This window comes from Scyliorhinus torazame, chromosome 11 (assembly GCF_047496885.1).
Source record: "Scyliorhinus torazame isolate Kashiwa2021f chromosome 11, sScyTor2.1, whole genome shotgun sequence".
In the NCBI taxonomy this organism is placed as follows: domain Eukaryota; kingdom Metazoa; phylum Chordata; class Chondrichthyes; order Carcharhiniformes; family Scyliorhinidae; genus Scyliorhinus; species Scyliorhinus torazame.
In genome coordinates, this window is record NC_092717.1 from 89,749,670 (window position 1) to 89,774,801 (window position 25,132).

Here is a 25,132-nt window from a genome sequence, read left to right on the forward strand (position 1 = left end):
CGTTGGCTATTGTCCAGTCCTCCGGGACATCCCCTGAAGACAGCGAGGATCCAAAGATTTCTGTCAAGGCCTCAGCAATTTCCTCTCCAGCCTCCTTCAGTATTCTGGGGTAGATCCCATCAGGCCCTGGGGACTTATCTACCTTAATATTTTTTAAGACACCCAACACCTTGTCTTTTTGGATCACAATGTGACCCAGGCTATCTACACCCCCTGCTCCAGACTCAACATCTACCAATTCCTTCTCTTTGGTGAATACTGAGGCAAAGTATTCATTTAGTACCTTGCCCATTTCCTCTGGCTCCACACACAGATTCCCTTGCCTATCCTTCAGTGGGCCAACCCTTTCCCTGGCTACCCTCTTGCTTTTTATGTACGTGTAAAAAGCCTTGGGATTTTCCTTAACCCTATTTGCCAATGACTTTTCGTGACCCCTTCTAGCCCTCCTGACTCCTTGCTTAAGTTCCTTCCTACTTTCCTTGTATTCCACGCAGGCTTCGTCTGTTCCCAGCCTTTTAGCCCTGACAAATGCCTCCTTTTTCTTTTTGACGAGGCCTACAATATCACTCCTCATCCAAGGTTCCCGAAAATTGCCGTATTTATCTTTCTTCCTCACAGGAACATGCCGGTCCTGTATTCCTTTCAACTGCCACTTGAAAGCCTCCCACATGTCAGATGTTGATTTGCCCTCAAACATCCGCCCCCAATCTATGTTCTTCAGTTCCCGCCTAATATTGTTATAATTAGCCTTCCCCCAATTTAGCACATTCATCCTCGGACCACTCTTATCCTTGTCCACCAGTACTTTAAAACTTACTGAATTGTGGTCACTGTTACCGAAATGCTCCCCTACTGAAACATCTACCACCTGGCCGGGCTCATTCCCCAATACCAGGTCCAGTACCGCCCCTTCCCTAGTTGGACTGTCTACATATTATTTTAAGAAGCCCTCCTGGATGCTCCTTACAAACTCCGCCCCGTCTAAGCCCCTGGCACTAAGTGAGTCCCAGTCAATATTGGGGAAGTTGAAGTCTCCCATCACCACAACCCTGTTGTTTTTACTCTTTTCCAAAATCTGTCTACCTATCTGCTCCTCTATCTCCCGCTGGCTGTTGGGAGGCCTGTAGTATACCCCCAACATTGTGACTGCACCCTTCTTATTCCTGATCTCTACCCAGATAGCCTCACTGCCCTCTGAGGTGTCCTCTCGCAGTACAGCTGTGATATTCTCCCGAACAAGTAGCGCAACTCCACCTCCCCTTTTACATCCCCCTCTATCCCGCCTGAAACATCTAAATCCTGGAACGTTTAGCTGCCAATCCTGCCCTTCCCTCAACCAGGTCTCTGTAATGGCAACAACATCATAGTTCCAAGTACTAATCCAAGCTCTAAGTTCATCTGCCTTACCCGTAATGCTCCTTGCATTAAAACATATGCACTTCAGGCCACCAGACCCGCTGTGTTCAGCAACGTCTGCTCTGCCTCAGAGCCACACTGTCCCTATTCCCTAGTTCCCCCTCAATGCTCTCACCTTCTGACCTATTGCTCCCGTGCCCACCCCCCTGCCATACTAGTTTAAACCCTCCCGTGTGACACTAGCAAACCTCGCGGGCAGGATATTTATGCCTCTCCAGTTTAGATGCAACCCGTCCTTCTTATACAGGTCACACCTGCCCCGGAAGAGCTCCCAGTGGTCCAGATAATGGAAACCCTCCCTCCTACACCAGCTGTTTAGCCACGTGTTTAGCTGCTCTATCTTCCTATTTCTAGCCTCACTGGCACGTGGCACAGGGAGTAATCCCGAGATTACAACCCTCGTGGTCCTGTCTTTTAACTTTCTGCCTAGCTCCCTGAACTCCTGCTGCAGGACCTCATGCCCCTTCCTGCCTATGTCGTTAGTACCAATATGTACAATGACCTCTGCCTGTTTGCCCTCCCCCTTCAGGATGCCCTCTACCCGTTCGGAGACATCCTGGACCCTGGCACCAGGGAGGCAACATACCATCCTGGAGTCTCTTTCACGTCCACAGAAGCGCCTATCTGTGCCCCTGACTATAGAGTCCCCTATTACTATTACTCTTCTGCGCTTTGACCCTCCCTTCTGAACATCAGAGCCAGCCGTGGTGCCACTGCTCTGGCTGCTGCTGTTTTCCCCTGATAGGCTACCCCCCCCGACAGTATCCAAAGGGGTATATCTGTTCGAGAGGGGGACAACCACAGGGGATTCCTGCACTGACTGCCTGCCCTTTCTGGTGGTCACCCATTTCTCTGCCTGCACCTTGGGTGTGACCACATTTACATAACTGCGATCTATGACGCTTTCCGCCACCTGAATGCTCCTAAGTGCATCCAATTGCTGCTCCAACTGAACCATGCGGTCTGTGAGGAGCTCCAGTTGGGTGCACTTTCTGCAGATGAAGCCATCCAGGACGCTGGAAGCCTCCCGGACCTGCCACATCTCACAGTCAGAGCACAGCACCCCTCTAACTGACATTGCGTCAATTAATTAAAATTAAAATTAAAATTTGTCTTTTTAAAAATAAAAATTTTAAAAAGAATTTCAAAGTTACTGTCAACTATCTGTTTCCTAGCACTAGATTTCTAATAGAAATGCGATAGCTAACTATAGTACTCTCCGATCTCTGGCTTAGATATCCCTCTAAATTATAATTAAGTTATTATGTTTAATTAGTTACCAAATACTCGCCACAGCTTTTCTGTGATGTCACTTCAGTTTCCCCCCGACACACACAATTTGAAAAAAGGTATAAAAGTAAAAATAAGTAAAAATCACTTACTTACCTTCTTACCTTCTGAGTGTCTTAGATGTTCTCAGGTTCTCTCGCTGACAGAGACTGCTCCTCCACCTCCGAACCTTGACCTGCACAATGCTAATAATATAATAATATAATATGGCACTTACCTCACACCAATGGGTCTTATTATTAGGTTAGAGGAGGAGGGCGGGTGGGAGACACTACATGTGTAGTGCCTCGGGTTTCCTCTCCACCAGAATTTATTGGTTGGGGGGTGGGGGGGGGGACTTCCCAGAGGTCCGCGGGTCGAACTTCCGGTTCCCGCCTTATATAAAAACAAATAAAACAGAAAAAAACAGACACGAGACCAGGTAAGGGTTTTTAAATTCACTACTCACCTCCCAGAAGGCCCCTGCGCACCGCTGCCGCCAAAATCCAAAGGGCTGCTCCTGTAAAGGTAAGAGTTTTTGAATTCACTACTCACCTCCCAGAAGGCTCCTGCGCACCGCTGCCGCCGAAATCCAAAGGGCTGCTCCTGTAAAGGCAAGAGTGAGGAGTGAGGAGATGAGTAGCCATTTCCATCTACAAGGGCACCAGAGCTTCTCCAATTCCCAATTCCTTCCAGATTAAAAAGTGTTTGTTGGAGTGGATCCCGCAGAGGTTGCCCTCGCGTTGCTGGTAGCAGCCGAGACAGGCAGACCCCGGAGAAGGCGGTAACAGCATCGACTCAAGCTGGAGGTGGCACCCCATGTGCAGGGGAGCTGCTGCACACCCTGCAGACCTGACCGCCCATCAAGCTGAGGAGCAACCCAGAGGGGTAGGCCAGGGATAGCTCTAGGCATCGTTGGTCTTTCAATGAGGTGACAGACAGCATGTGCCGCAGGAGACTCCGCCTCAACAAAGTGGCATTGTTGCACCTGTGCCACGTCTTCGTGAACATGGCACCCCGTGGAGGAGGAGGACACCCACTCCCGGTGGCCATGGAGGTCACCGCAGCCCTCAACTTCTATGCAGTTGGGGCTTGAGTAGGACCTGTGTGGCATTTCTCAAGCTACAGCCCAAAGGTGCATCCGGGAAGTCAGGAATGCCCTATGTGCCCGGCCATCCAACTACATCACCTTCAAACTGAACCAAGCTCACCAAGATGCCCGGGCAGCAGGAGTTACTGCCATCGGCGGGATGCTCCAGGTCCAGGGGGCAATAAATGTCATGCATGTCGCACCAGGTGCACCAGGGCTTCAGGGAGTGCCCTTCATTAACAGGAAGGGGTTGCTGAATGTTCAGATTGTGCGCAACCGCAGCATCCATATCATGCATTGTGTGCACGCTACTCAGGGAGCGTGCTTTGCAATTACATCTCAGGCATTCGGAGATCCCCGGCATCTTCGAGCACCACCCAGGAGGACGGGTGGCTCTTGGGGGACTTGGCTGATGATGCTAGGGCAGAGGCCTGAGCCCAAGTCAGGGATCCGATATAGCAAAGTCCATGTTGCCACCCGTGCTGTAAGTGAGTGGTGCGTTAGACTGCCCAAAATGTGGTTCCGATGCCTGGATCACTCTGGTGGTGCCCTGCAGTACAACCCCCAGAGGGTTTCCCACTTTATGGTGGTCTGCTGTACCCTCTGCAACCTGGCACAGCAGTGGGCGACATGCTAGAGGAAGAAGGAAATGCGGCCCCATCTGAGGAGGAGGAGCCGGATCAGGAGGGACTGGAGAACCAGCCCAGGGAAGAGCCATGGGAGGTGCTGGAGGATGGAAAACACATGAGGGCAAGAGTCCGGCAAGCCCGGAGAACCAGGGAGGCCCTCATCCACACCAGATTCACATAGGGCAAGGCTATGTGGGTCAGCCCAAATTCCCCCCAATTTCTCTCTTTCACCCTATTCCACTAATCTCCTCTCCTCCAACCGTTCAACCCTCAAGGGTGATGGGTCTGTGTCGGTACTGTCAGCTGGTCGATATACAAGGCAGGAGAGTGATGGTAACTCACATGGGGGCTCATTTTCAGCACTAAATGCCATTGAGGAAAGCACTGATGCTCCTCAGTTGATGCCGAAGTCTGACTCCTGTCTTTCTGCTGACCGCGTGCTCACACCCATCCTCTGAACATGGTCTGCATCAGAAGCATTAGATCTTGGACCACTGTGCCAGGGGGATGGGGGGACTGGGAGACATCGCAGGGTGGGGTTGCAGGCAGGCCCGCTATGAAGATTAACGTGGCAGAGGCTTCACAAGAATCAGGTGTAACATGTTGTAATAGTGAACTACTGATATTTTAGATAGTGAACCCCCATCTTTACCCTCCATCTTTACCCTCTCTCTTTTACTATGGGCTATCTTCTGCTGGGACAAAGAGAGGGTATTGTAAACCACACGCTTGATGGGTCAGGGTGATTGATAGCAGGTGGCATGTGTGGGCACTGCTCCTGGACATGGAGGGGTTGTGATGGTGGTTGCTGTGGGGTTTCGAGGAACAAGCATGAAGATTGGTGTGGTGAGGGTGTGAGGTGTCAGCCAGTGATTTGTGGGAGTGGGGGTTTGGGAATTTGAGGGGTGGCAGGCAGAACTGATGCCAGGAGAGAGGTGGTAATATACCTATACAGCACTTGGAGGTTGTCGGTCTTTTTCTGACATTGAATAGTGTTCCTCTTGGTCACGTTGCCCACATTGACAGCCACTGTCACCCAGGAGGCATTGCTGACCCTGCTGCTGAGACTCTGACAGGATGTCTTGCCTCGCATTCATCGTGTGGAGAAGCCTGGCCAGGTCGGCATTGCCAAAGCGAGGAGCAGGTCGGTACACTGCCATGCTTGTGTGCTGACTGGAAGTGAGTGGTGAGGGTGCATTTGAAATGAAATGAAAATCACTTATTGTCACAAGTAGGCTTCAATGAAGTTACTGTGAAAAGCCCCTAGTCGCCGCATTCCGGCGCCTGTTCGGGGAGGCTGGTACGGGAATTGAACTGTGCTGCTGGCCTGCCTTGGTCTGCTTTAAAAGCCAGCGATTTAGCCCAATGAGCTAAACCAGCCCCTAAATCGCTTATTGTCACAAGTAGGCTTCAATGAAGTTACTGTGAAACGCTCCTAGTCGCCACATTCCGGCGCCTGTTTGGGGAGGCTGTTACGGGAATTGAACCATGTTGCTAGCCTGCCTTGTCTGCTTTCAAAGCCAGCAATTTAGCCCTGTGCTAAACAGCCCCATTTAAAAGCAGCTTCTTCCCCTTGTTAGCAGCAAATTGCTGAGGCGCCGGCCTGGCGAATCAGACGGCGAGACAGCCTATAACGGCGCGACTCACATGGGGGCTCATTTTCAGCACTAAATGCCATTGAAAACAGGCTGCGACCTCAACAACACAGCCACTAAGGAACACCCCGCCAAACCCGCGCAGAATGGCACTTCACCCTCGATTTCTCGAACAACATTAAGTTAGGTTGTTGTGATTATAGATTGAGTAAATAATAAACAAAATACTATGGTAGAAATTGTATTATGTTGTGTATATTTTTGTATATTCTTTGGAAGTAAAATGCTCACAAAACATGCCAATCTAGCAGTGAGATGGCGTGCACCAAACCTGCGCAGGCGCTTAAAGATTCACTCTGAGCTACCTAGGTGTATGGTCACGCAGCAGTTGGGAATGTGTGGTGCAGAGAATCAAGAGGCCACACGTAAGCATTACCCTAAGATGTTTTAGAAAAAAAACATTTAGAGTACACAATTTTTTTTTTTCAATTAAGGGGCAATTTAGCGTGGCCAATCCACCAACCTGAACACCTTTGGGTTGTGGGGGTGAAACCCACGCAGACAGGGGGAGAATGTGCAAACTCCATACGGACAGTGACCCAGAGCAGGGATTCAAACCCGGGTCCTCAGTGCCACAGGCTGCAGTGCTAAACACTGTGCCACGTGCCGCCCTTACTCTAAGACGTTTTTATGCATAGCTATCTGTTAATCTTACAGGGACTGCAGTGCAACAAGCTGGGTTTACATAGCAAATGAAAATTAGTGACCAATCTTTGGGTTGTACTGGGTGGATGGATGAAGTAGACATTGGGGGCTGAATGCCAAGAAGCCTTTCACAAAATCAGTGAGCAAAGTGTGTGGCAGGTGTTGGGTTTGCCTACTTCAGGATTTTTCAATATCTCTTATACCCGCCAACTATTAAAGGTTTATTCTTCCAGGAAGTGAAGCATGGAGGAACTAGGTTGCTCTCTCTGACACTAAACAGTTCAAGTGATTGCCACCTCAATTCTTGTCTGCTCTAACATCCACCCCCAAGAGCTTATCTGATGGATAATGCCAGCCCAAAATTCAACTCTGAAAAAGGCATCAGCAGCTTCCTCGAATATGTAGGTGATATCCAAGCTCCAATTTCAAGCTGGCCTTGAGCCTATCTGTTCAGGCATGCTGGGCCCAGATTTAAGTTCTTACAGAAGGGCATTTTGTGGATCATTGCCACTCCTTGTCCCGATATTTCAGTTGTTCTGGCCCCGGCCTCTTTTCTGTCTTCAGATTTAATGAATCTGATGCTCAATTTCTGGAGCTTATTGGATCTCATCATTTGTGGGCAGTGTAATTAGCCTGCAATGGTGGGAAATACATCTTCAAAACTGCAGGTAATGCTGGAAAATTGAACAATTCCTACTTTTGATGCCCAGTGTTAAAATCAAGTATTGCCAGGTAAGTTATACCACGGCCAAATGCACGGTGAACTTCCCTGCCCCATTACTTCTCCCCAATTCCTTACACAACCAGCGTGAATTATGTTGTGCTCTGCACCAGCCAGTCTTTTACCAAGTTTAATGTTGAAAATGTGGGCAATATTTGATGTGAATTAGCACCTCAGATGTTAGTGGGTTGAGATCAAATGTATTTCATGTCGGATCTTGTGGTTAAACTGAGGAACCGTGATTCAAGGTATGGGGCAATGGAGGAGTTCAATCAACGTGATTGCTTCTGTGGCACAAACTGTCAGCAGCAATACAAAGATAAGTAAGTAGGAGTGGAAAAGCTACTTCAAGTGACTCCTCAATACCCAATATCAGAATAAAGAGTTTTCTGTTTTTATTGTGGGTTTGTTACTTGGGAACTGAATTTTATAGACCAAAACTGTCACCACACTGTATAATTGCAGTTTCAAGTGTTATGGGCCAGAGTTTAGCGAACCCCAAAGTGTATCATGGAGTTCACCTGACCCACAACTTTTAACAGATTGTGGTATGGGACCCACTCTACAGGTGTGGTACAGCAGAAATGGAAAAGTATTTTTTAAAGCAAAACAATGTGTATTCTATGAACTCAAGTTAATCTTTTTAAAACATACAGTGAACAGAGAAGTTCAAATGCACGGTGAACTTCTCTGCCCCATTACTTCTCCCCAATTCCTTACACAACCAGCGTGAATTATGTTGTGCTCTGCACCAGCCAGTCTTTTACCAAGTTTAATGTTGAAAATGTGGGCAATATTTGATGTGAATTAGCACCTCCGATGTTAGTGGGTTGAGATCAAATGTATTTCATGTCGGATCTTGTGGTTAGACTGAGGAACCGTGATTCCCACTAATCTCGGCTGAATCTCTAAGCCTAATGAGGAAGGACAGAACATAACATAGATTTCTGTTTGAGGACTTCATGCAATAAGTTTCAAGCCTTGTCTGTGATGACAGGTGTAGGTAATTCTCAAAGGAAGGAAGATAAATTAGAAGTAGGATTGCCTGGAAGACGGTTGTGTATCGCATAGTGCCATTAGCAGAACTCTGTGACTATGTTTTTGGTGATGCACAGAGCAAAACAGTAAAGAATCAAAAACTCAAAAAGCTTCCTCCATTGTTTCTCTTTGTGGGCAATCAAGGATTCTCATGGACAACGGACATGGGGCATTCTTGATCAAAGCCATTTCTCTTACATAAATAAAGATATATTTTGAAATGAAAAATAGAGAGGAATTTTTAACAAAGGACAAATATACAGTATTTTGTTACGTATTCCGAAGGAAATCATTGAAAATAGTCATCTACCTCTAGGGTTGTGGTGGGAAATGAAGGAGAAAGGTCTTAACCGGGCTTTTGAAAACTGGAAATGGGCTGAACAAGAGTTCATAAGGTGCAGTGACGAGAAGGAACAGGAGAAAAAGGTGGGCCTGTATCAGCAAAATGGGCAGCATATACAGAGATATATGGGTGGAGGAGACCCCTACTGTAGGATGGACAAGACCATGGAGAATAACGATCTTCAAGTTAATTCACTGGAGCTTGAGCCTGGTAATGATGAGTGATGACGCTGAAGGCATTGATGCAGCAATGAAGTGTGCCTATTAATTTTCATTACCATGTTGAATTGTTCACTTTCCTTATTGTGTGTCACAACAGAAGGCATTACTGAAGGTGGTTGCACAAATGACTTCGCCCACATGGAAGGCATCTGCTGCTGTGAAAACTGTGGAAGGTATGGGGCAATGGAGGAGTTCAATCAACGTGATTGCTTCTGTGGCACAAACTGTCAGCAGCAATACAAAGATAAGTAAGTAGGAGTGGAAAAGCTACTTCAAGTGACTCCTCAATACCCAATATCAGAATAAAGAGTTTTCTGTTTTTATTGTGGGTCTGTTACTTGGGAACAGAATTTTATAGACCAAAACTGTCACCACACTATATAATTGCAGTTTCAAGTGTTATGGGCCAGAGTTTAGCGAACCCCAAAGTATATCATGGAGTTCACCTGACCCACAACTTTTAACAGATTGTGGTATGGGACCCACTCTACAGGTGTGGTACAGCAGAAATGGAAAAGTATTTTTTAAAGCAAAACAATGTGTATTCTATGAACTCAAGTTAACCTTTTTAAAACATAGAGTGAACATCTTAGCAACCATTAATTCAAATACAACCCCCAAATAATACAACACTAAGTAATGATTAAGCTGTCCTTTTAACATCCATAAGACTTAAAAAACCTTCAAAACAGAAACACATCAGGTTAAAGTCACTACTGTTATGAGTTTAAATCACCAGGATCGATTTACAGTCCTTCGATTACAGAGAGAGATTCATACACCTTCTGGCTGTGACTGCAGCTATCCAGCTCTGAAAACGAAACTAAAACACACCCTGCAGCCTGCTCAAAAACGAAAGTAAAAAGCTGACAGACAGCCCAGCTCCACCCACTCTCTGACATCACTGCAGTGGTAAACACCCATTTCTTAAAGGTACTCTCACCACAGATATTTATACACCCCATTTATAAACACCCATTTCTTAAAGGTACTCTCACATGACAATGCCCTAATAGTGCTAAGTCCTCTTCGCTCATCACCCCTGTGCTCATTGACCAACTTTGGCTCCCAGTTAAGAAGCATCTCAATTTTAAAATTCTTATCCTTGTCTTCGTGCCCCTCCACGGCCTTGCCTCTCTGTTTCTATGATCTCCTCCAGCGCCACCACTCTCCAAGATGTGCCGTCTATTTAATTATGGACCCATAAGCATTTCTGATTTTAATTGTTCCACAATTGTTCCCGTGCCTTCAGTTGCTGAGTCCCAAAGCACTGGAATTCCCTCTCTAAATTTCTTTGCCTCTCTACCTGTCTTTGCTCCTTCAAGATCCTCCGTAAAAGCTATCTCTTTGATCAAGTTTTTGAGCATCTGCCCTAGTATCTCCTGGTGTGACTCCATATTAAAATTTGCTTTGTAATGATCCTATGAAGTGCCTTGAGATGTTTTATCATGTTAAAAGCAATATAAAAATACAAATTGTTGTAATGATTCTGTGAAGCCCTTAGGTGTGATTTCTTCTACATTAAGAGCATTGTATATAAGCTGCCATAATACCAAAATCAAAAGTGCAACGGTTCTAAGAAGAAGACTTTACATCAGGAGATCAGCAGACCTGAATTGATAGCAAGTGAGCTCCTTCTTGGAGTAGATAATGCTGGTAATTTGTTTTTCTACAGGGCAGAAAACTTAAACTACTGTTAAATCTCTCAGCTGGCAGTGCAATTGCCTCTTTCCTAGCTTATTTTGCCCCGTTTAGCACCAGTTTCTGTGTGCAGTAGCAGAAAACATGTCCTGTTTTCCTTCATGTCTCTCCTTCCTCTCCCTTACTCACTGCTCCCTCTCGCTCCTTCATTCACTTGCTCCCTTTCTCTGATTCTCCCCGAGATCCTGCTCACAGCATGGGGGCAAAAGAGGTGGCAAGCGTGGTGGCGAAAATAGTGGCAAACGGGAATCCGCAAGGGCCAGGAAAGAGAAGCAGTGAGCAGAAGACTCGGGGAAGAAGAAAGCAAGTAGGAGGGTCAGAGAAGAAGCGTCAAACTGTAGGCTTGAGGAAGAGAGGGGCGAGCAGGAGGTTCAGGAAAGCAAAGTGGTGTGGGAGGCTCGGGAGGGAAGTGGCGAGCGGGAAGTTTGGGGAGGGAAGCAGTGACCGAGAAGTTTGGGGAGGGAAGCATTGAGCGGGAGTCTTGGGGCTGAAAACGGTGAATGGAAAATTTGGGGAGGGAAGCAGTCAAATACAACCCCCAAAGAATACAACATTAAGTAATTCTTAAGCTGTCCTTTCAACATCCAGAAGACTTTTTAAAAAAACTTTCAGCAGAAGCACATCAGGTTAAAGTCACTACTAAGAACAGTTATTAGTTTTAAATCACCAAAGGATCGATTTACATTCTTTAGATTACAGAGAGAGACTCTAATACACCATCTGGCTGTGACTGGAGCTATTCAGCTCTGAAAACTAAACTAAAACACACCCTGCAGCAAACAGCCTAAAACGAAAGTAAAAAGCTGACAGACAGCCCAGCTCCACCCACTCTCTGACATCACTGCAGTAATAAACACCCATTTCTTAAAGGTACTCTCACTACAGATATTTATATACACACCCATTTATAAACACCCATTTTTTAACGGTACTCTCACATGACACAAGCCAAGTAGAATGGTAAGTATGTAATTAGGTCCACAGAGTACAATTCTGAGGAAGTAATTGTAAGATGCTGAAGAAGTGGTGCGACCACACTTCAAATATGAAAGTAATATTGTGAATTTGTGCTTCTGGTGCAGAATTTAGTGTAACGAGAGCACATACCGAAAATTCAGATGCAGAAATCAATGTTTTTTGCATGGTTTCCGAGATAATAAATTAAACCTAATTTGTTAGACTATAAGTGCTCATGCTCGTCTGCTCTGGGGTGAATTTCCTCAGAGGCTATTCCACTTATCTGCCATAACCTTGACAGAAGAGCCATTCAAACCCTGGAATGGTGGCTAAAACACTGAAGTGCTGGGTGCCACGTCTCTGTGAATGTTTGAAATAAAAACAGAAAATACCGGAAATGCTCAGGAGGTCTGGCAGCACCTATAAAGAGAGAAGAAAAGTTAACATTTCAGTTTGATGGTCTTTCACAGAACTTTATTGGAGTTTCTTGAATCAGGTGATCCTTGCAAGTTGTGCTGGATAGTGTTGGCTGTTGCAATTCCTTTCACCGCATGCAGCACGCAGCACTGCATGCTGGGGGGAGGGGGTTTCATGGGCTGAATACAGCAGATAATGAGACTTCAGTAGATATACTGAATATTGATTTTCATAGCCTGTTTGATAATGGGCTGGATTCTCTGTCCTGGAACGTCTGGAATGTGTTTCCCGACGTGACGGGGAATCAGGCATCCGGGAAAATTTGGGATCGGCGCCCATGCAATGCTCTGACCCCCCCCCCCCACCCCAGCTAGTGGCGTGAATGAGGTCCATGCCGGTGGGGCGGGGGGGGGATGCAAATAAATGTCTATTTACCAGGCTCGGCACCCTATGCTCCGGCCTTCCGTGATTCTTCGATCCCCACGCTTGGGAATCACGTGGTTGCGGATCACTTGTGGTCTCAGCAATCGTGAACCTGACATGGTGGACCCTGCGGTGTGAGGTCCACCACAGTAGTGCAATGCTGGTAGAGACCATCCGGGCATCGCCCCCCTCCCCGCAATAATGTACTACCTGCCCACGTCACCACTAGCAGCCCCTGCCTCCCCACATGGACCCCTGTAGGAAGGGGGCGGGTCCAGGAACCCCTGCAGTATGGGAACCCTCAAACAGTGACCCCTATAATAGGAGCCCCCCCCCCCTTCACAGGGACACTCTGCCTAACGGAATCCCCTGCACACACACCCTTCCCCGAGAACAGGTCAGACAGGGGCAGTGGGAAGCATTACAGCTGTAATATGTATCTTGCAGCTCCGTGTCCATCCTCGAAGAGAGCAGCTGTGCTTGCATCTGGTCCCGACAGACACATTATCGTCAAGCCATTCATATCTTCCAAGTAGTGGTCTGTAATCGACAGCTTGTAAAAAAACAACTGCAGCTTTGGTCCATTCATATCCCTTCACGCTTCAGTGGCGTAAGTGGTGAAATCCCAATGTTTGTAAACACTGACCACATCAAAGAGATGTAAGTGTATTCCAATCACTCAAGTGTTATTACAGAGGTCCATGGAGAGGGTCCCCCTATTACTGGAGGGTTAGGGTGGGTCGGGTCACCTCCATACTTGGGAGTGGGGGAGGGGACAACCAAGTAATCCAGGGGTGGGGGCTGCTCTGTGATGGGATGGGGGAGTCGGGGCAGATTTACGGCGTGGGTGCGGGTGGGGGGTTGGGGCCAATGAAAAGGGTGGCCGACCGCGGGACCACGCTATTGGACCACCTGCCCAAGATGGTGGCCCGAGAGTGCCATTCCCTTTCAATCCTTCGTGTGCGGCGCCATGCATAAATTTGTACAGTGAGGAATACTGAATTTCATCCCGTTCACAACCGTAAAACTGGTGCAATTCAGCTCCAGCGGGAGAACATTGGGCTGGATTCTCCGCCCTGCCGCGCCACATTTCCGGTTCACCCCCGCCAGCGGGATGCTCCATTACACCGATCAGTGGGGTTTCCCAACACCGTCGGGAAACCCCCGGGCTGCCGGCAAAACGGAGCATCCTGCCGGCGGAGAATCCAGCCCATTGTCTCCCAAATGCAGAATTTAGCCCAATATGTTTCATAAAATTTCAGATGCATTTTACAAGTGGAAGTTTAGTAATATGGAAAGAACGATGTTCATTAGAAAGAACACCAAGAGTTAGGGTTGCTTGGAATGGAGAAGTATTGCATGTGGAGTACAGCAGAAGTCTGTGCTGAGTTCAATTTAACGGGCAGTGCCATCCTGGAGCTGACCAGCTTGGCAGTTCCAGGGTGGTACTGCCAGGGTGCCAGACTGGTGGTGCCAAGGTGCCTGGGGTCCCCCCCAGGTGTCATTACGACTGGTCCACGTTTGTGTGGACAAGTGCTAAATGGTGCCGTGGCGAGGACATGTGCGGACATTTGTTCCCGGGCATCTGGAGCATCAGGCGCTGACCTATTTAAGTGAGCCTAACTGCTGGGTGAGATCCAGATCGTGACGTAGATCTCGCAAGCTTTCCGAGCGTCACAAATCTCACAAGAGGCCTCTCGCGGAATCTAATGGCCTCGCCGCATCACCGGGTCGGGCCCAAAGAGGCCATTCGGTCATGCCCCATATTATGATCATGGTACTTACTAAAAGGTCAAGATATTTTAGATATGAAGGAATCATTTTAATTCAGTTTTAATTCATTTCATGCTCTAAAACTGCGTAAAGTACTATACTAACTTAACTATTTCTCATGACTGGGATGATATCCAGATTTCACTGTCAGAAGTAACTCTCCAATCTATAGCTTTTTGTAGAATCTGAAGAAAGAAGCATAATGCAAAATCTGTTTTATAAATACAATATATACATAACAAATGTTGATTCAGAACTTGACAGTTTAGGTATCTAGGGTTTTCTGTTTAATTTTTCCATAGCCTTGTCACCTTTGTTTTTATTGGTGTTCTTATAAAAGATATCCACGTAAAAACCTGAGACTGATCAAAGATGACAATCTTAAATAATTGTAACTTTAACAAAATACTTCAACTTGTGTGTAATGTTTTTGAAGCTTCAAAGTCATATTTCAATGTAAGATTCTTCAACAGACAACCCATTGTGGACCATGCATCAGTGAAGCAAAATGCTGGAACACTACTGAAGTGTCCCAAAAGGCAAAAGAGGAAAGTGAGTGTGAACGCAAAGGAAGACTCTGGTGAAGATTTTGAAGATGGCTACATGGTTTGTTGATGTCTGTCGATACTTACCATTTACAGAGACATATTTTTAAGAAGTGATATTAAATCACAAGTTTAAAATTTTCATTTTGCCTCCCATGTTGTGTTACATGACACCTTTGATGGCAAGTGGAAACTGCTTTCCACCAATATAAAATTTGTAATATAAGTCTGGCTACACCCCAATCCATAGCAGCCAGGCAGCCACAAGATTCTTTTGATTCAAGCCCCTTGGCAGTACTCATACAAAAGCAAGATGGTGCCAGAAGGATCTTACCTGATCCTGGTTCTGTGTCAACAGCAGATGATGGCCCAGTCCCAATCGTTTTGGTATCCACAAAGCATTTTGTGTTAGAGGTTTCACAATATGGGTCTCCCTTTCCTCACCCAATATCTTTTTCACTGCACCTAAAAACTGAGTAACAAGGTGAAATGAAACAGAAAATCTCCCCACCGAGGGCAGCATGGTGGCGCAGTGGTTAGCATTGCTGCCTCACGCCGCCGAGGTCCCAGGTTCGATCCCATCTCTGGGTCACTGTCCGTCTTGAGTTTGCACATTCTCCCGTATTTGCATGGGTTTCGCCCCCACAACCCAAAGATGTGCAGGTGGATTGGCCATGCTAAATTACCCCTTAATTGGGAAAAAAAAATTAATTGGTACTCTAAATTAATATTAAAAAAGAAAATCTCCCCACCGGATGGTGCAAACAGTGGAATGCTCGGCATTCTTCTTTTTCCGCCTGAGATTGGTAACTAAAATATAAGTATCAGTCACAGGTCTGCACAAATTCAGTATTGGGTGGTGATTAAGCAATGTCCTTGTGCCAAATAAGAAGCAATGCCTGCATTGATTATACAACACCAAAAATACATTGTGATCTCTCACAACTGACTTCTGGTTGCGGCTATGCGGAGCTAAGTCGCACATTCAGCGGCTCCCGCAAAAAACAGACTTTTGGGCTCTTTTCAGGGCCCTCAACGGCACTTTTTTGACGTTTCCCGGTGTGGGAAGGAGAGTACAATAGTTCCCCGACAGTATATGGCTTTTACCAGGAGCGGGGTGACTAAAAAAGTGGTGGTGGACCCGAAGAAGGTGCGAGGGAAGAAGAACAAAATGGCGGCGGGCGGAGACCAGGCAGCGTGGATGCAGTGGGCGCAGGAGCAACAGTAGGTTATCCAGCGCTGCTTCAGAGAGATTAAAGCGGACCTGCTTGAGCCGATGAAGGCTTCTATTGATAAGCTGCTGGAGACACAGACGGCCCAGGGGGTGGCGATCCTCGAGGCCCGACAAAAGATCTCCGTCACCGAGGACGAGATCTTAGGCCTGGCGGTAAAGGTGGAGGCGCACGAGGCGCTTCACAAGAAATGGCAGGAGCGGTTCGAGGAGATGGAAAATCGGTCGAGGTGGAAGAATCTGCGGATTCTGGGCCTCCCGGAGGGGCTGGAGGGGCCAGACGTGGGGGCCTAAGTGGTCACCATGTTGAAATCGCTGATGGTAGCGGGGTCCTTCCAGGGGCCCATAGAGTGCTGGCGAGGAGGCCCAAGGCTAACGAGCCTCCGCGGGTGGTGCTGGTGCGGTTTCATCGGTTTGCTGATCGGGAGTGTGTGCTCAGGTGGGCCAAGAAGGAGAGGAGCTGCAGGTGGGAGAACGTGGAGGTTCGAGTATACCAGGACTGGAGTGCGGAGGTGGCGAAGAAGAGGGCCGGGTACAATCGAGCGAAGGCGGTGCTGCACAAGAAGGGGGTTAAGTTTGGCATGTTGCAGCCGGCGCGACTGTGGGTCACCTACAAGGACCGGCACCATTATTTTGAGTCTCCGGAGGAGGCGTGGACCTTTGTTCAGGCCGAGAAGTTGGACACAGATTGAGGGCCGGGATGGGCGTTTGGGGATTGCGGTTGATATGTTGCTTTTTTTGGGGGGGGGGGGGGGGCTAGTCCTTTGCTCTTGTTTTTCTTTTCTTTTCTCTCTCTGGTCCGGTGAGGGTGGTTAGGGCGGGTTCGGCACTGTTTTGGTTGGGTTGGTTGGGGGGTCTCTTGGAGGGGGGTAAGCTAATGGAACAGGGGTGGATGGCCGGCGGTGAGATGGGGCCCCGGGGGGGAGGGTGAGGCCCGAGTTGGGGGTGAGGGGACTGGGCCTGTAAAAGGAGCTGCGTCAGAGGTGGCGGGGCGGGGTTGGTGGAAAGCGCGGGCTTTTTCCCTCGCTGAAGACTGGAGGGGGCGGGGCCGGGGAAGCGAGGGTTGTTTCCCACGCTTCGGATGGAAGGGGGAGGGGGAGAGCCTGTGGATGGGGAATGGAAGAGGTGGGTGTGTCGCACAATGGGACGAGTCGAAGGAGAGGCGGGAGTGGCCGGTGTCAGCAGGAGTCAGCTGACTTGCGGATGTGCAATGGGGGGAGTAAAACAGCTAGGATGGGTCCTAGCGGGGGGGGGGGTGGGTCAGGGGGAATCAAGTTGCTGCTGCTATGGTCAAGGGTGAGCTGGAGCGAGTGGGGGGGGGGGGGGTCGAGACGGGGGTCTGCCGCCGTGGGGAACGGGCCGGGCGTGGGGTGCGGGCGCTTGGCTGGCCGAGGAGGGGTTATGGCTAGTCGGCGGGGGAGGGGGGCGGGTAGCTCCCTGATCCGGCTGATAACCTGGAATGTAAGGGGACTGAACGGGCCAGTCAAGCGGGCCCGCGTGTTCGCGCACCTGAAGGGGCTGAAGGCGGATGTGGTTATGCTCCAGGAGGCGCACCTGAAGGTGGCAGACCAGGTAAGATTGAAGAAAGGGTGGGTAGGTCAGGTGTTTCATTCGGGGCTGGATGCCAAAAATCGAGGGGTGGTGATCTTGGTGGGAAAGAGGGTGTCATTCGAGGCGTCGAGCATTGTGGCAGACAATGGAGGTAGGTACGTAATGGTAAGTGGTTAGCTGCAGGGAGAGAGGGTGGTACTGGTCAATGTGTATGCCCCGAATTGGGACGATGCGGGTTTTATGCGGCGCATGTTGGGTCGGATCCCAGACTTGGAAGTGGGCAGACTGACAATGGGGGGAGAATTTAACACGGTGCTGGATCCGGCACTGGATCGCTCCAGGTTTAGGACGGGTAGGAAGCCGGCGGCGGCGGCTAGAGTGCTGAGGGGGTTTATGGACCAGATGGGAGGGGTGGACCCTTGGAGATTTGCAAGGCCGGGGGCTAGGAAATTTTCATTCTTCTCACATGTCCATAAGGCTTATTCCCAGATCGACTTTTTTATTTTGAGCAGGGCGCTGATAGCGAGAGTAGAGGATACCGAGTACTCGGCGACAGGCATTTCGGATCACGCCCCGCATTGGGTGGACTTAGAGCTGGGGGAGGAGAGGGACCAGCGCCCATTGTGGCGCTTGGAGGTGGTGCTGTTGGCAGACGAGGAGGTGAGTGAGCGGGTTCGAGGAAGTATAGAGAGGTACCTGGAGGCCAACGATAACGGGGAGGTCCGAGTGGGGATGGTATGGGAGGCGGTGGTTAGGGGAGAGCTGATCTCCATTAGGGCCCACAAGGAGAGGAAGGAGCGGGGGGGAAGAGGGAGAGGCTGGTGGGGGAGATGGTGAGGGTAGACAGGAGGTATGCGGAGGTGCCCGAGGAAGGATTGTTCAGGAAGAGGCGCAGCCTCCAGGCCGAGTTCGACCTGGTGACCACCAGGAAGGCGGAGGTGCAGTGGAGGAAGGCCCAGGGGGCGATTTAAGAGTATGGGGAAAAGGCAAGCCGGATGCAGGCGCATCAGCTTCGGAAGTGGGACGCAGCTAGTGAGATCGGGGGAGTTAAGGACAGGGGAGGGAGTGTGGTGCGGAGTGGGGTTAGCATCAATGGGGTCTTCAGGGACTTTTATGAGGAATTGTACTGGTCCGAGCCCCCACTGGAGGAGGGAGGGATGGGCCGCTTCCTGGACCAATTGAGGTTTCCGAAGGTGGAGGAGGGACTGGTGGTGGGATTGGGGGCCCCGATTGGGCTGGAGGAGCTGACCAAAGGGATAGGAAGCATGCAGGCGGGGAAGGCATCGGGGCCGGATGGTTTCCCGGTCGAATTCTATAAAATATATATGGACCTGCTGGGCCCGTTGCTAGTTAGGACCTTCAATGAGGCAAGGGAGGGGGGGGGGCTTTGCCCCCGACGATGTCCCGGGCACTGATCTCCTTGATCCTGAAGCGGGACAAGGATCCCCTGCAGTGTGGGTCTTACAGGCCGATTTCGTTGCTAAACGAAGCCAAGGTGCTGGCGAAGGTTTTAGCCACTAGGATTGAGGATTGTGTGCCGCAGATCATCCACGAACACCAGACGGGATTCGTGAAGGGGAGGCAGTTGAACGCGAATGTGCGGAGACTTTTGAATGTTAACATGATGCCGGCGAGGGAGGGGGCGCGGAGATAGTGGTGGCGATGGACGCTGAGAAAGCCTTTGATAGGGTAGAGTGGGGGTACCTGTGGGAGGTGCTGAAGAGGTTTGGGGAGGGGTTTGTCAGGTGGGTTAGGCTGTTGTATGAGGTTCCGATGGCAAGTGTGGCCACGAACAGGAGGAGGTCCGAGTACTTTCGGTTGCGCCGAGGGACGAGGCAGGGGTGTCCACTGTCCCCCCTGCTCTTCTCACTTGCGATTGAACCCCTGGCTATGACACTGAGGGAGTCGAGGAACTGGAGGGGGTTGGTGCGGGGTGGGGAGGAGCATAGGGTGTCGCTCTATGCGGATGATTTGCTGCTATATGTGGTGGGGGGGGAATGCCGGAGGTAATGAGGATCCTTCGGGAAATCAGGGATTTCTCGGGGTACAAGCTCAATATGGGGAAGAGCGAGCTGTTCGTGGTTCACCCAGGGGACCAGGAGAGGGGGATTGGCGAGCTCCCACTAAAAAGGGCGGAGAGGAGCTTCAGGTATTTGGGGGTCCAGATGGCCAGGAGCTGCGGGGCCCTGCATAGGCTTAATTTCACAAGGCTGGTGGAGCAAACGGAGGAGTTCAAGAGGTGGGACGCGTTGCCGCTGTCCTTGGCGGGTCGGGTGCAGTCAGTCAAATTGACGGTGTTCCCAAGGTTTTTGCCTCCCCGTGTTTATCCCGAAGGCCTTTTTTAGGCGGGTCAACAGGAGTATAATGGGGTTTGTGTGGGCGCAACGGATTCCGAGGGTGAGAAGGGTGTTCCTGGAGCGCAGTAGAGATGGGGGGGCTGGCGCTGCCCAACCTCTGTGTACTACTGGGCCGCCAATGCGACGATGGTGTGAAAGTGGGTGATGGAGGGGGAGGGGGCTGCATGGAAGAGGCTGGACACGGCGTCTTGTGTGGGTACGAGTCTGGGGGCGCTGGCAACGGCGCCGCTGCCGTTCCCTCCAAGGAGGTATACCACGAGCTCGGTGGTGGCGGCTGCCCTCAAAGTCTGGGGGCAGTGGAGGCGGCACAGGGGGGAAGTTGGGGCCTCGGTGTGGACCCCAATACTGGGGAACCATCGGTTCGTCCCAGGGAGAACAGATGGAGGGTTATCGGGGTGGCACAGGGCAGGGATACGAAGGTTGGGGGACCTGTTTGTGGATGGGAAGTTTGCGAGCCTGGGTGAGCTGGAGGAGAAGTATGGGCTCCCCCTGGGGAACACCTTCAGGTACTTACAGGTAAGGGCGTTTGCCAGACAGCAGGTGGTGGAATTCCCGCGGCTGCTACCACACACAGTACAGGACAGGGTGCTCTCGGGGGGGGGGGGGGGGGGAGAGAGTGGGGAAGATCTCGGAAACTTACCAGGTGATGCAGGAGGAGGAGGAGGCCTCGGTGGTGGAGGTGAAAGGTAAGTGGGAGGAGTTGGGAGAGGAGTTTGAGGAAGGGACATGGGCAGATGCCCGAGGGAGGGTGAACTCTTCCTCATCGTGCGCGAGGCTCAGCCTCATGCAGTTTAAGGTGCTGCACAGGGCACACATGACCGGGACAAGGATGAGCCGGTTCTTTGGGGGTGAGGACAGGTGTGTTAGGTGCTCAGGGAGCCCAGCAAATCACACCCATATGTTCTGGGCGTGCCCAGTGCTGGAGGAATTTTGGAAGGGTGTAGCGAGGACGGTGTCGAGGGTGGTAGGATCCAAGGTCAACCAGGGCTGGGGGCTCGCAATATTTGGGGTTGCAGAGGAGCCAGGAGTGCAGGAGGCGAAAGAGGCCGGAATTCTGGCCTTTGCGTCCCTGGTAGCCCGGCGGAGGATTCTTCTTCAATGGAAGGATGCAACGCCCCCAAGCATGGAATCCTGGATCAACGATATGGCGGGGTTTATTAAGTTGGAGAGGGTGAAATTCGCCTTGAGAGTGTAGGTACAAGGGTTCTTTAGGCGGTGGCAACCGTTCTTAGACTTCCTGGCAGAACGGTGGTCATTGGTCAATGGCAGCAGCAACTCTGGGGTGGGGTTAACTTTATTTTTTGTTTCTGTTATTTACACTGGACGGTCTGAGGGGGTGTATATACCTGTTGTGTTAAGTCGGGGTGTTAATGTTCATTTATTATTCATGTACAGTGGGGAGGGGGGGTATAGAGGGTTGCTCTTCTGGACTGTGTTTTGTACGTAACCCTGTTGGGTTCCTTTTTCATTTTGTTATTTATATTTTATGAAAACCTGAATAAAAATTATTTATTAAAAAGAAATGATCTCTCACAACTGAGACCCCACATTTTCTCTTGAGTGTGCCCACCACAGTTGCTTTGAATCTAGTTGGAATTCTTGTGATTTATTTTCTTAGACAGTTCACTACTAATCTGAAAGTTAGTTAGCAGAAAATCAGGGATCTAAATGGCACTTTTACTTTGAGAAAAGTTTCCGGTTGGTAAAGACTGTACTTTATATTTGCCCAGGGTATATATGGAACAAATGTTTCAGTTTTTGATCCCTCTGCAAGATAAGTGGTTAGATTTATTATTTATTTATTAGTTCCATTGTGGCACAATTTGGTATAGATTTGTGATGGTTTTCCAAATCATCAAGGCTTACTGTGCACGTCTTAATCCTGGTGTTAGAAAGGTTCTTTGGCTTACAGAGGCAGATGAAGGGCAGCACGCGTAACCACTGGAAACTCCCCAATGACATGGTGACTGAGATTTCTCTGATTGTAGTTCATATTGAAACTCTCAAGCGCTCCCATGTTGTGCTGCACATGCAGGGAGTGGACTGCACAATCAGAACTATCATCTGCCATGCCTGGACATGTCATTGGGAGGCTGAATGTTGTACAGGTGCTTTCTAAGCATTCTTTGATTTAATTGTTCGACCTTCTGAGGTGCTGGCAGCATGGTTCCCAAACCAAAGGCAGGTATTTTTAGTCCCAGTGTACATCCACACCAGATTTGTCATCACAACCCTCACCATTTGTGCTGGTATCATTATCATTATTTTCAATGTTGCAAATGATTACTATGGACTGCATCAAGCATGATGCAGATCCGATTTATAAGAGCTCTGGTAAAGAATTAACAGCTTTAGACTGACTGTATTTCCCACATTTATTTAAGAGATACCACGTTGAGAACATTCATGCTTAATGTTGCATATTTCTGCAAATAATTGATTTATTTAGTGCAACATTAACATTTGGTAGGAAAATGGTGATCTTATCAAATTAAAATGATTGGTAGAACAGTATTATTAAAATCAAACGCCCTAGTGGGTCATTTTAATTTGGAATAAAATAAGTTATTATGTGGTAACAAAAGCACATTACTTAAGTGCAAATTGCAAATGCATCTGGCGTACCCAGGGTGTTAATTTTTGATTGTAAGGGATTGGTTTATACAGCCACAGAAACTTAAGGCATGCCACATGTGATGTTATCAGACAAGGTGCAAAATGCAATTTTGAAAAAGACAGTCTGACACTTTCTTTTGAGCTGCATTTCATGAGTGGAACATTATTAACTTGATTATGCTGCAGGAAGAAGTGCAAGATGATGGAAAAATGAAGATAAAAATGTCTGCAGTGCTGACTAACCACAGTAGCTTCAAAAACAATCGACTTTCTGACCCAGATTCCAAGTTCTCTAAACAGGGTATTCAACATTTTTATTTGAAACATATTGCAATATTATTATCATGTATGAAGTATGTTATACGTTTTTATCAGATTTACTTAGCCTGTGGCATCTGCAGTGATCCCCATAGAGGTCGAGTTTCCAGTGACTGGACTGTAAGGATCACACAAGATTTCAGGTTTTAAAACTTTTACTGCAACAAATGAACTAAAAGCAACATTTTCTGAACACTAGCCTGTGGCAATTAATAACCTAAACTATAGAAATGTTTCCCCTATTTGACTTGCAAAATGACCAAAAATTCCATACCATGGACATTACTCTGGCCCAAAGATGTGCAGGATAGTTGGGGTTACGGGGATAGGATGGGGGAATGGGCCTTGGTAGGTTGCTCTTTCAGGGGTTTGGTGCAGACTCAATAGGCTGAATGGCCTCCTACTGCATTGTAAGGATTCTATGTGATTCTTAAGTGGTCAATTTGTACTTCTGAATCAATCCAAAGCTATCCTCTGCTCCGGAGGTCCAGTTTCATTTTCCTTTCCCAGTCAGCTAACTTCTAATCCCAGGACTGACTTTCACTGTAAGGGTTACTTTGGAGACTCTCCCTCCAGCCAAGCTAGGTGAATCTTCCTGCTTGTTTAAATCTTCATAAACTTGGGGCTCAATCTAATGCCTATCGCTAGATTTACCCGTCTTACCACTCCTTGTGAGACCTAATGGGATCTAGCAGGGCACCGTTTTGCACTGGTCTCCACAAATGGGGACAAGGCGGAATATACTTGGGAGGGGTCTCTCCCAGGCTATCGGAGGCCGCCGGGTGGTTGGCCTTTGGGCAGGGTGGTACCCTGGCACTGCTGCTGCCACCCGAATACCTTGGCACCGTTAACCTGACACCCTGGCAGTGGCATCTGGAGTTCTTCCATCCAGGAAATTAAGGTACGTGCAGCGTCGGCAGTTCCCAGCTGAGGCCCGAAAAAATAACAGAGTCTCTTATAGCGCCGGGAAACACCCTGATCAACCCGTCCACAACGGGACTCCTGTTTTGTTAAATTGCACTCTTGGTCTCTTCAATCTGAGCATGTGCTCCTCCCCACATCCTGCTTGGTGAATAATAGAATCAGTCATGTCTTGGGTGCAGAACTGGCTGCCTCAGTTGCTCTGCTCTATTTTTTCTCTCTTGCTCTTAGACAGACCTCTTTGCAAGGTTCAAGGATATATTAAGAAACCTGCAACCCAATATCACAATGGCTTTTTCCCCATGGCAATGTTAATTACATGAGTCATGTTTCCAAGTGGAAAAGCTAATTAGCTATCCGCTAAAACCCCCAACTCTGTTATATCTTGGTATTAGAAGGACAGTTTAAAGTATAACTGTTTATAAAAGTTGACATTCCTAACATCTTCCTGTGTGACATGGAGTCTAACAGTCCACCCATAATCATCACAAACGCTCTTACCATTGTCACAGGTGCGAACATATTGTACCTCATTCCTAGTACGGTAGCATAGTGGGTAGCACTGTTGCTCCACAGCTCCAGGGTCCCAGGTTCGATTCCCGGCTTGGGTCACTGTCTGCGCGGAGTCTGCACGTTCTCCCTGTGTCTGCGTGGGTTTCCTCCAGGTGCTCCGGTTTCCTCCCACAAGTCCTGAAAGACGCGCTGTTAGGTGAATTGGATATTCTAAATTCTCCCTCTGTGTACCCGAACAGGTGCCGGAATGTGGCGACTAGGGGCTTTTCACAGTAACTTCATTGCAGTGTTAAAAGCCTACTTGTGACAATAAAGATTATTATAATAAAACAACTTGTCCCCCTCTTAACCTTAAACAAGCAAACTACCTAAGCTTGTTTTCATACAAAATTCAGAACTCCCTTCCTTACTGCATTTTACCCTAAATTAAAATGGGAACGCCAAAACATAACAATCTTATAAACATGGTATTTGTAACACATCTTTATGCCACTTCTAGAGCATACATTAAAAGTGCTGGTCATAGATCTGAACTCTAACTGATGGTTCTAATTGTTTCTTTTTGGTATGTTGAATACTCCGTTGAAAGGACATTCTGCTATCCTCAGAAATGTAAAGTATTTTTTCATGGTTTTGTGATGCTAGGGACCAACCACTATTGATTATGAACTGAATTATTTATTTTACGTTTATAGAACCCGCCTGAAACTGTGGAAATAAATTTGAATGAAAATTCAGTCGGGTTCTATAAAAGACAAGATAGGCTCCAACAAGTTGCTACC

The 25,132-nt window shown here is 48.5% G+C and overlaps 1 protein-coding gene across 4 annotated transcripts in view; it reads left to right on the plus strand.

Annotated features, from left to right (window-relative positions):
* The window catches only part of LOC140385371 (lethal(3)malignant brain tumor-like protein 4), a 555,015-nt gene that overhangs the window by 133,956 nt on the left and 395,927 nt on the right, over positions 1–25,132 (plus strand). For 3 of the 4 annotated variants that reach the window (XR_011933346.1, XM_072467457.1, XM_072467455.1), the window contains 3 exons: positions 9,125–9,275; positions 14,772–14,904; positions 22,785–22,899. Coding sequence is in view for 3 of the 4 variants with exons in the window: in XM_072467457.1 (XP_072323558.1) it covers positions 9,125–9,275; positions 14,772–14,904; positions 22,785–22,899 (399 nt within the window). In the remaining variant the exon portion in view is untranslated. The remainder of the gene's footprint in view (positions 1–9,124; positions 9,276–14,771; positions 14,905–22,784; positions 22,900–25,132) is intronic. The other variant, XM_072467456.1, reaches the window with a different exon arrangement.